At 39.1% G+C, this 12,265-nt stretch overlaps 1 protein-coding gene across 1 annotated transcript in view; it reads right to left on the bottom strand.

Moving 5' to 3' along the window:
• The window catches only part of LOC139695473 (dual oxidase 2-like), a 77,771-nt gene extending 65,777 nt beyond the window's left edge, over positions 1–11,994 (bottom strand). Inside the window, exons 1-2 of the mRNA XM_071594259.1 lie at positions 11,933–11,994; positions 3,569–3,711 (exon numbers count right to left, since the gene is read on the bottom strand). Coding sequence (XP_071450360.1) covers positions 3,569–3,710 — 142 coding nt within the window. The 5' untranslated portion in view covers position 3,711; positions 11,933–11,994. The remainder of the gene's footprint in view (positions 1–3,568; positions 3,712–11,932) is intronic.
• Between the last annotated feature and the right edge of the window lie 271 nt (positions 11,995–12,265).

Genomic DNA, 12,265 nt, shown 5'->3' with positions numbered 1-12,265 from the left:
CTCTCCAGCTTTGTCAAGACCAGAGTCCAAAAAGTAGGATTTCAGAAGGTTCTCAAGGTAGGCTGACTAGCAGGCTAAAGCTTGGTCATCTGCTGTTCCTAACTTTCTTACTAAATGTCACTGTCTTCAATTCCCTTCTCATTGTCATAGCTTTATTACCTAAAGTACCTCTTCTTGATTAATTCTTCAACCTAATTCTTAAGTCCTTACTTCTCTGGCCATTTTGGCCCAAATGACTGCTAAGTTGGCATAATATTTAATTATTTAAATATTTTAATATTACCAATATTGATTAAAATCAATGGAAAGTTACACAACTGGCCAATTTCAATCAAGTTTATTTAGTTATTTAAAATGCATTTTACTTTGATGGTCACTATATTTGCATGAGATTCCAAAGGTATCATTCATCTGTGCTTTTCTTAACCTTAAATAAATCAATGCTACATGAACAATAATCATTTACATCCTTTCTGGTTTGTAATTATAATAATTACTGTATTTCACTATAGTTCCTCCATTACTAGTTTTGTAAGTTTTAATGAGATCAAGATGGTATATTTTAAACTGTTAGAGATTATTTTAAGATATGGCATAAGAGTATGGGGATCCACTGGTTCCACAAAAATTAACATAATAAATAATGAACTGCGAAAACTCCTAAAGAGAATGTCTGAGGCTAGATAAAAAATACAAATATTCCAGCTGGAAGAGATATCTTTCAACATTATGAATTCTCAAATTCCAAAGAAACTGCGGGAGATGCCATTACAGTAACTTTTTACGGGGTCATCCGCTAATGTGTAATTCAATGCAACATTTTCTGAGTGTAAAAATCATTCGCCTTGACTGGGAATCGAACCCAGATCCCTCAATATCCGGTCGAGTGCTTAAGCCAGTTAAGCTCTGAAACTCTGAAATTTTGGGGCTTTTAAAGGAACAAGATGTAGTGATGAAATACCGTACATACAATGTCACAGGCATTCGTAGTCATGCGTGACGCGCCACAGTCCACGAGGTTAAAGCCAACTTTTAAACACTTAGTCTGTTTACAACTTGACAAATTCCAAAGAAACCTTGTTCCTTTAAAAGCCCCCAAAATTTCAGAGTTTAAGAGGACCCCTTGATAGCTTAACTGGCTAAAGCACCGGAGAGGATATAGAGGGATCTGGGTTCAAATCCCAGTCAAGGCAAATGATTTTTACACTCTGAAAATGTTGCATTATAAATTCTACCTGTAGACAGGGTGTATACGAAAGATATGTCATAATAGGAGACCAAATACTTGATTTACAAAAAAAAATGAATTACCATAAAGGAACAATATCAAGTATGTAATAAAAATACATCATACAGATCAAGGTACAAGAAATATAGAGGTTACTTTACCTTCTAATTTTTAATGATATACCTAAGGATCTTACAGTTAGTAAATGCTGTGAAATGGAGAATAAAAGACTGGCTATTATAAATAAAGGACTAGGGCTTGGAACAAAACTTGAAAAAGAAAATTTGTAGGTTTATAATTGCAACATTAAATAGCTATCTTTTTCATTATTGAGGCACCTGATGTCAATCCAGAACTGACTGACTTAGCAGAACTAGATTGATTATTCAATTTATACTACTATTGCATGTGATGTAGAATGTCTTTAAATTTATTTTGCATTGAAATGTTATATTATATGTGATGAATAAATAAAGAATGAGCACATTATGAACAATTAATTGGAAAACGATGTCTTAATAGATACGAGGGTCATCCGGAAAGTAGTACCCGTTCGTGAAATAAAGACACAAAAGTAAATATTAACAAACATAAAAAATTTTATTTGAAAGAGGATACTTTAAACTACTTCTCAACATAATCTCCAAGCAAATTAAGGCATTTGTCATAACGTGTGACAAGTTTCTGTATTCCTGCTGCATAGTCCTTCGCCGCCAGCTCATTGAGATACGCGAGGGACCCATCTTGCACAAATTTTTGCATAATGCAGATGGTGTTTAACAATTTCATGAACAATTGTTCGAGAAACATTGGGAAAATGCTCACAGATGTCATCAATTGTGACGCGCCGATCGTTCCTCATGAATTCGTCAACTGAGCTCACCAGTTGGTCTGTAATGACAGACGGTCTCCCCGAACGCTCATCGTCGTGTGTGTTCCCCCTCCCCATGTTGAAGTTGCGACACCACCGCCGAACAGACGACTCGTCCATTACATTGTCTCCATACACCTCCTTTAATTGGCGATGAATATCACATGGGCGAACGTTTCTTGCATTGAGGAATTTAATCACTGCCCTCACTTCACAACTGGCGGCGTTCTCAATTTTTTTAAACATTGTAAACAATCACAGAAACAACACAGGCAATGCTAGCGTCACGCAACTTGGCTCAGAGAAGGCAGACAAGCCACTGAAGCTATCTGACCTCGTCCAGCGGCTACTCGCGTCGTCAGCACTTCATGCGGCACGAACGGGTACTACTTTCCGGATGACCCTCGTAATTCAGTCATCTGATCAATAAATTTGAATATCAGTAGCTTTTAATTAAGTTCCATGAATAACCACATGGATTGTAGTTAAAGTATTGACTATAATCCATCTAATAATGCAGTATGGAAGTTTCATGTGTGGTATGGATATTACAAAAAAATGTAAACTAGTAGTTCTAGTAGTTTTTAGGGGAGGTGACTGACAGCTGAGGTTATTTGCGCCATTAGGAAATGGACAGGATAGGATGAAGGGTGGAGAGACACCTGGCATTGGCATTAGCCTACTCTTAACGAAAGGCACCAAGGGGTCAGAGCTTATCGTCCCATCCAACAGATGGCACTCTCACTCAAAGTGCTCTCCACAAAGAACCTCAAGTAGGGATCAGGATAACAGTAAAAAAATCTTCCACCTCCGGAACCTTCCCCCTCTGGGTGGGAAGCCAATATAGTACATTAGCCATCACACAACCCCAATCCCCCCACATTATAAACTAATTAAAAAATATATTTCATCTGAGAAAAATACAGTATTTAGGGGGCATTTCAACACTTTCTCACAACAGTAATTTTCTCAGCAGTTCTTGGCTACAGTATGTATATTATACATACTATATCCAAGAAATAAATACCAGAAATATATATTATATCATTTAGGTACTGGTAGTGATAATTTAATGCACAGTATCAAAATAAAAACAAGGAATGAACTGCTAGCACCACTCGCGCACCAAAGGGAAAATATTGCCTGAAGAGCTTTCTACAACACACCTAAATCAAATATTGAAAAACAAGGCAATGGTTTAAAATTACAAAAATTTAATTCATTTAAATACTTAAAAAAGGAATTATAAAACTATGGGTGGACTTTTGGATTAAATATAAAGTTATGCCCATATATTTTTTCCACTAATGATTTTACCCACAACTTCCAACCAACACCTTACTTAAACATTAAAGTGAATTGCTGATTTTTAAAAAAAAATCTTAATGATCATGACCCAGAGGTGCATAAAGGTTACTTATTTACCTTAATATTATGATAAAAATATCATCGTAAATGCAAACACTTACTTTCCCCAGTAAGTTCATCTTCATTGCGAGGAGCAGAGGGAAGCATTATCTTGTCGTCATCACCATAGTCTGAGTGTTGGGCAGTTGTGCTTGAGACAAGAATCAAGCACAAGATCAAAGCAGAACAGGCCATGGTAGACATCCTGATTGGAGAAGAGAAATTTTCAACTTCAGGGATTATTTTCAACAAAATATTTTTTAATATCATTATCCTTTCCTTATTTTTATCATTTAACAATTATCGTCATGGACAAAGTGGGACATGGTAATCCAGGGGGTAAAGCATTAGACTAGTGACTGAAGGGCCTGGGTTCAATTCTCAGGAATGCCCCTGGGTATCATCAGCTTCACCCAAACTTGGTCATATTTTGTCCACATGATATTTCAAGGAGGCCACAGGGGGTTTCCAAAGATCTTTCCGGCAACATTTGCTTCCGTGAATGACCTTCATTCAATTATTGTTCATCAAGATGGGTCAATGTAGTTTTTCTTCTTCTTGTAAGTGTCCTCAATCACTCTTCAGAGTTCTTCATTTACTACTCAAGCTGTTCTAATTATTTCATCATGCTTTTGTAGCAACATGTTTCCATAGCTTTTAACCTTTTTTCTTTGCACTATTCTTGTCTTACTTCACAGCTATGCACAAATTAATTTGATACATAAGTTTTAATGAGGTTTTTTATGCCTAGGCTGTATCTATTTGCCAAAAGTACCACTTCATTTTGACAAAAATCTTAATAGTTCAATTTCGCTCCATATTTTCCGCACATCAAAATTAGGTCGTCTCTCTTCTTAGCAAATATTGATACAGCTTCTCTGAATTAAAGGATTTTCATCCTCTTCCCATAAATTCACACCAAAACTTTATTTCCATAACACTTAAATACCTTCTCAATGTACACACAAAATAGCATGGGAAACAAACATTATTCCTACCATACACATTTTTAACCTTAGATTCATCTCAATTTTCATTCCTGTTTGATTACCTCTGCTTGCTTACAACATGAAACATTGTTAAAATTAAACTTTAACGGTAGATATCTACAAATCACATAAATTTCAGTTCATCTTACATTAACTTCTTTTTTTTCTTCTTCAATTTCTTAAGTCTGAGAGCTGGAGTAGCTTCGTTGGTTGTATACTTCCAAATCTGTGCTGGTACTCAATATAGAAGCTTCCTTTCCAACTAGTGATAGAATATTAATGCGATAATCTCAGGTGCATAGATCAATAGGCTGATTTTCATTAATTTCCAAAATATGTGGGCTATTCTATTTGTCTGGAGGATTTGCATTCTTCTTCAAGTACACTATCAGTATTCCTCCTCATAATTAAATATTACACATTATTTTTATGGCTGCATCAAAGCCTTTGTTACTGGTTTTAAATTTACTTTCACTAATCCCTGGTATCTTGTTTGCTCAATGTAAATACATACAATGCAACAAAAATCCGCTCAGAGCATATGGTCTTCTTTCTCATCACTGGTAGCCTCTTCTCAAAGTGACCTGGCATGCATTTCTTCCTTGACACAAAGATACACAAAGTCAAAACAAGAAATTAGATGTACTAAAATTTAATTTAATGAGTAGGATTTTCTCATGTGTGGAATTAATGAAGCCATTAGAGAAACTGCAGTGACAGTAGTGCCTAACATGAAATGAATTCTCTGAAGAGTTCAATTTAGTTCTTGAGTCAGAAAATGTAGCATGTCTGTAGCATAACCACAATTACCCATACTTTTTATAGATACTATTTATGGGCTATGAACTGAATCATTTTTGTAAAAACAAAACTACTCATCAAGAAACAATACTTGAAGAAAAATTCTGAAACCATTTGAAAGCTCTTTAGATAATATTACAGATACAGATGAGGAATAGCTTTCATCCTATAGAATACCACAAAAAGAACCCATTAAAATGGGCTGAGGAATCAGTTGATGAACTGGAGGTCAGCTATAATGACAAAAATGAATGCATTAAAATGCTAATTACTTGAAAACACATTTTTTAATGTTCTTTTTGAAGTACAATTCCTGTCTGCATGGCTCATCTCCTTAATAATGCTTGTTTTCGTATTCAGGAATGATTATGACACCAATGACGTAGTGTTTGTATGATAAAATCTCCTGAACTTTTTTATTACAAAACAACATTTCACTTACAAATTATTGGTTAGGGTACCCTTCAAAGTAGCCTCCTCCCCAACGTATAAACTTATCCTAACGGCGTTCCCACTTTTGGAAACAGTCCCGCAACATTTCTCCCGGAATGCTCATAAGCTACTCCGTCTAATATTTTTTCTCTATCTCTCGATGGTGGTAATTTTTTTTTCCTTTGAGCGGGGTGTTTAGTTTTGGGAACAGGAAAAAGTCACATGGGGAGTAGGGTTAGTGGGGAAGCACAGCGGTCTTGTTATTAGCTATAAACTCACGAGTTCTGAGAGTTGAATGAGACGGCGAATTGTGGTGGTGAAAAAACCACTCGCAGCTACTCCAAAGTTCGGACCGTTTTCGCTTGATTCTCTCTCTTGGGGGTTTCTTTACCCCCAAGTATTACTTCGCGTTGTATGCCTGGCCTTTAGGTAGTTATTCGTGATGGACAACCCCCTTTCCAACAAAAAAAACAGTCAACATCATTTCGACATTCGAACGAACTTCAAAATCTTTTTGGAAAGGGGAAAGTTTCACCGATCCAGAGTGAAATTTGCCCTGTTTTCTCGATTTCATCTCCAGTAACCCATGACTCATCACCTGACATAATGCTGGACAAGATGCTTTCATTCTCTTCAGCTCGATCAAACAGTTCCTGACATACTTGAACTCGATGTTGTTCCTGTTGTGCTGTCATCAGGCGACGCACGGCATTGATAGCGACTCGATGCACCCTCAATTTTTCAGTAAGGATTTTATAGGACGAACCAATCGAAATGCCACACTCTTCCGCAAGTTCCCTGAGAGATACGCTGTCCACTTTCTCAATGTGAGGTTCATTAGTGGATGTTGATGGTCTTCCGGAACGCTTGTCGCCTTCCACTGCTTGCCGCCTTTTTTAGAACCGGGTAGTATCATAACACGCGGCACGCTTCTTAACATCCTCACCATAAGTTTTGGTAATAAACTGAAAAGTTTCCGTGAAGCATTTGCCGAGTTTCACACAGAATTTTAAAGAAAAGCGCTGCTCCTTCAAGGAGCTTATTTTTGCGGTTCCGATTTTTCGCCGCACTCCACGAACACCCTTTCACGTAAATGGACATAACTAATCAACAAAAGAAGGTTTGAGGTGGTTACTCGGGAAGATTCTGCAGACACAACGCTTCAAAACAGGTTAAAAAATAACCAACTGGAGACGTGCAATAAAAAATTTCGGGAAACTTGAGAACACACCTCAGTGTTAGAAACACTGTAATACTTATGACTAATGACAAACCTTATAGCAATATGTAGAGATGAAGAGGGACCTGATGTAGACTGGGATGTTGTGTTTTGTTGAGGGTCACAAATTGTTGCATTAGTAATTTTGTCCATCCAAAAACCTACCTTAACCGGTAGATTACCTAATAATAATAATAAAATAATAATAATAGCAATATGTTAACATACAACTATTTCGGCCTGAAATTACTGCTTTTTCCACAATTCAACGAATATTCATTGTTTTAAACATTGTATTACGTGGGACTTGAGCATAAACTAAGCACATTTTTCTTTAAAATGATAAACATAACTTTATTTCAACTCAATTGCTCACAGTAGCTATCAAAATTTCTTCATTAATGAAGCGGAATAGAGATCAGTGGAGTAGAAAACGAATGTCATTATTAATCATGCTTTCTTGATTTAGAAGCAGTCTATAATCAAAATAAAATATAATTTTAACCGGTAATTTTAATGCCCTTTGCAAATGTACGACATTTTCATCGGTTCTTGAAGATGAAGGCCTTCCGCTTCGTGGTTCATCTGTAATCGACACTCTCCCTTTTGAAAATGCCTTAAACCATCGAAAAACCTGGGCTCTCGACAAACCACTATCTCTGTAGCCCTGCTGAAGTTTCGCAAGAGTTTCCGTTGCACTGTGCCCAAGTCTGAAGCAAAACCTGAGAGCACACCGTTGCTCGAAATTGATGTCACTTATTTTTAGAACACAATAGAAAAAACTTTTTCACAAAAGTTCGCTACGGACTGCCAAATGACTCGAGCGAGTTCAAACCTATACTGAAGGCGAATCACATGTCCCCCGGCCGCCCCTCCAAGCCCAGCGCCTCCAGTGTTGCCAGATAGAACGCTAAATTGTCAGCCTCATTTCTTAATTTACAGACCTCGTACGCTTATTTGCCGACGATGCAAAAGGTTTTCAAAGATATCCGTAATCCGTACGATAAGGGAGCTTTGGCAGATTACAAGAATGCTATGCAACGCTGGTGCGACACATGGTTATTTGAATTACACTTAAAAAAGTTTAAGGATGTATAGTATAGCAGGGATGAATTTCTTGAAAAAAATCATTTCCCTCCTGAACGCCTACTGAGCACCCAAGAACACCGAAACATAGAATCGATTAAAAAACTGAGGCGTTACCGTAACTCACGACATCTCCTGGGTGAAACATACGGGGAATATGTGGACAAGCTAACAGCAAATTAGGATTTATTATAAGAGTACTGGGAAAATGTGATGGAAAGGTCAGAGAGAAATGCTATCTTCTGTTCGTTAGACCTCATTTAGAATATGCTGCTAGTATATGGGATCCTCACAAAGTTGGATTGATGACCCAATTGGATCGCGTGCAGCGTAGAGGAGCTAGATTTGTGAAATTTTCTAATGACAAACTGAGCAGCTTTTCAAAATTAATAGAGGATCTATATTGGGAATGACTCGCTAAACGAAGGTTAAATTACAGATTCCTCTAGAATGTCTCTATAGCAATGATACTGAAACTTTGTTATTAACCCTTTCTTACTACGGTAGGAGAGATCATGCCAGTAAAATCCTAGGGATTCAGTATAAAACAGGTAGATATGAGATCATCTTTCCCACGAACGATTATGGATCAGAATAAAATAACGTCTGTCTGACCGCGTTTGGAGGGAAAGGTGTTTTGGTAAAGGGTAGTCTGGTATATAATCACCCCCTGCCACACGCCCTTGTGGTGGCTCGCAGGGTACTAAATGGAACTAAAAAACTAAAACAATTACGAGCGATTGAGGTTTTGTGCGAGTAAAGTATTCGCTCCGGTAAATAATCTCTCCACTATAGCGCACATTGATTTTGAATTGCAGTTCTTATTATACGAACTAATTGGATAACTTAGTACTTGTACCAAGCATTTTTATTGGGTTGGCTAGTTTCGCCTCGGCACGTAAGGCATCTTTTTACATATTTTGAAGTGCAAGGTAGAGCAGAGAAAGGCAAAGGCGGTGCAAAGTGCGATTGAGGAGAGGCGGACAATTGAAAAATCCAACCAGATTATGGGTCTTGGGTCGGAGGACGACGGAAGAGAGGGGACTGCAATGAGAAAACATCCGTACAAAAGGCATGAGACCAAGAGACTTGAAGTGTAAGAAAGACACGAGGGCGCCTAAGGAAAAGCGACGTGGGGAAGTGGTATACCCCTGTGGGACGTAGCATGTTTATGGCAAGGCGATAAACGAAATAGGAGTGAAGTTTAAGGCTGGGAAGGCCCTTCCGTTAGGGGCCAGGACCTAATGATAGGGAGAAGTTGACATGCATACGAGCGGGGAGAGAAGGGTTAGGTGGTGAAAGACGGCGTGGGATAAGGAAGATTGATGAAGGGATAAGGGATGGATGTTAACTTGCGGAACGAGGGGAAAGAAGACTTAACTTCGAGAAATACGAAAAAAATTGTACGCACTTCCCAGTATAACTTTGTGTGCCGGAGAGTGTTGGCGACTTTCCATTTTTTTAAGCGAACACTTTACAGTCTTTCGGTAGCGTTGCAGAAAGCATTAAATTCATTCAAAGTTCTTAAAAGCACAAATTATTTACAAGCTATTACGACGCACTTCTCAGGGGGATATTTCTCATTTTATTCAATACAATGAACATAAAATTATTGTTTGAATTGTAATCCGTGTCATTCCTCTGTGTTTGATCCCAGGGTGAGGTTGGGAGATAAAGTAATCGAGAGTAAGGTTGAAGTAGGGATTAGCAGCTTGAGCACGGCTTTAATTGCTTGTTTTCTGAGGGAGAGAGATTTTCCGGTCATGTCCCAGAAAGATGGTGCCTTTGGCGAGATAAGATTGCATACTACAAATCACAGGCACAGCGGAGTAAACTGGAGGGAAGAAGCTTAACGAGTGCCGTAGGTCTCTACCTAGGCTCAATGGGAACTAAATATTCCTAAAGTGATGCAGTCTCGACATAAATTCACCCACCCCAGAGATTTCCTTCCGGAAGTGCGACAGGAACCGCAACCCAGGGAGTGCGTTGCGGTATGGGGTGTGCAAAATGCAAAATGTGGCGGATATATGATTTTGCATGAAATAGAGGCCTGTCAGTTTATAGAGCTATTGTATGACGGCATGAATATTGGTCGTGGGATAAAATTCACGATCGACCTTCACATAACATATATCAATATATTTACTGTATGAATCACGACAGTGGAACAGAATCGATGCGATAAATATCCCAAGCTCATGATGACGAAAGCAAGACGAATCACTTGCTGAGCACGATTCGTGGAACGACACCTGCAGATGAAAACAGTCATTTTACAATGAGTCTCCCCAATTCTCCCCTTTTCTCGCACATCTACGCATATCCCTTCACTACTGCACAGTCTTTGGGCCTGCTCCATTTATTCCTACTTATCGAGCCATATTTTCAGAAGGGAGGACCTCCGACAGCTGGTCGTCAGTATTATTATTATATAAACTACCGGTTAAAGTAGGTTATAGAAGGGCACGATTACCAAATATCTTGTTTCTCTTAACAAAACACAACCTATAACCTACCCTACAAAAAGCCCCCTTTATCCCCACGTACTTCCTTTTGTCCAACATCCCTATCCAATTTCCACCCCTTCCTCGTTTACCTAATATTATCCCCTCTATCACAGTCTTCAATATCCCACTGCCGATAAATACACCCTCTATCCATTTTTCCTACCTCATGATTTTTACCAACAATCCTCTCTCTTCACCCACCATACCTAGCACTTCGTTTGTTTTCCTCTCGGTCCATTTCTCCTTCTCCACGCTTCTCCACCCCTACATTTCCAAAGCCTCCAATCTACGTCTATCAGCCTGCTTCAATGAACATATTTCCGCATCATGCATAGCTACGCTCTCTGTCAAAGTTTATTAAAATTACCGGTAAATTTCGTTAACGTAAATAAAGAATAAACTGTAATGATGGGGGAAATTGCAAATATTATATTATTTTATAACATCTCAATCCATGCACGCACATGGATCTTCTGCCCGTTCCATGACTTGCTGCGGATTTTTTCATTTCCGTGGCCATTAAGGAGCGAACCTCCCACACAACCAACATTCGTTCTGCTATCACATGTCAATTGAGGAAAATAATATTATCGATAAATAACCTGCATTCTGTCCTCTGAATACTTCAACTACGACAAAATGACCGTGGTGGTCACTCGGCTAAAAATTAGTCTTAATTTTCAAGAGATGTTGGATGAGGCATAATGTTGAAGAGGCAGTCTTAATGTTGAAGAGGCAGTCTTAATGTTGAAGAGGCGTGCCTGAGAAGCATCACTGCTATTGTTTTTTTACTTGATGAGCTAGCTATGTGCACGAGACATAGGTAAACAATTTTAATACATTTTCCGAAGTTTCCACGGCAAAATGTAGCTTAAATAAAGGCTATGCTTCTTGCGTGTATGAATTGGTTCCAACCGTCCCGCTACACCCTTGGGGACAATTCAGTTTGTGCTTCGTGCACTTCATTCGCACTAGATTATTGTGAGGTCAACCTGGCATTTCGCTTAGGTTCTTCAAATTTCTTGTTTCTCTTCCCTCCGTTTTCTCTCATGCTCCTCCGAGAGTTAACACATTATTATTAGCAGTATTCTATCGGCTTAGGGTAGATTTTAGATGGATCCTAGCACTACGCACCACTCTACTCCTGAAGTCCTAATTCAGATGGGCAAAAAATGCCTTAAACCCCATATTAAAACAATAATAAGCTAGTAATGGTTAACATCTTCTGACAAAGCTTAGCTTCAAGGCTCTTCTCGGACCATCTTCCGTTTGACCAAAAATGAATCATGTCGTCTCAAAACAAACGGAAGCGGCACTTTCAAATCAGAACCGAGAGAAGAGTGTAGAATGAGACACTTTTTCGGTACAGCGAAAGAATCACGGTGGACTTACCTCACTGAAAATGACGACGGCTGCACGAGTAAAGCACGGCGATCATTTCTCTCAAGATGAGACGGAATCCTCGACTAATGAAACCCGTCTCGGAAAGTGAACGGTGGCCGTTGCACGCAACCCCACGCTGAGGCGAAGGCGACTCACGCGGCTTCCTTCCACGACCGCGACTTCCTCGTGACCCTACCACCACCACATCCGAACCGCCGCGTTATCCATTCCATCACCCCTCTCACCTCCATCTCCAGCCAGGCAGCGTGCACCATTCGGGGCGTTAGCCGGGGGCGCGGGCGTGCCCTTAGACCCGTGGGCAGATATGGTGCAGAGAAAGTC

The sequence above is a fragment of the Hetaerina americana genome, unplaced genomic scaffold (genome assembly GCF_022747635.1).
Source record: "Hetaerina americana unplaced genomic scaffold, ioHetAmer1.1.p SCAF_6, whole genome shotgun sequence".
In the NCBI taxonomy this organism is placed as follows: domain Eukaryota; kingdom Metazoa; phylum Arthropoda; class Insecta; order Odonata; family Calopterygidae; genus Hetaerina; species Hetaerina americana.
The sequence above is the reverse complement of the archived record's forward strand: the minus strand, read 5'-3'. Positions and strand labels throughout refer to the sequence as shown.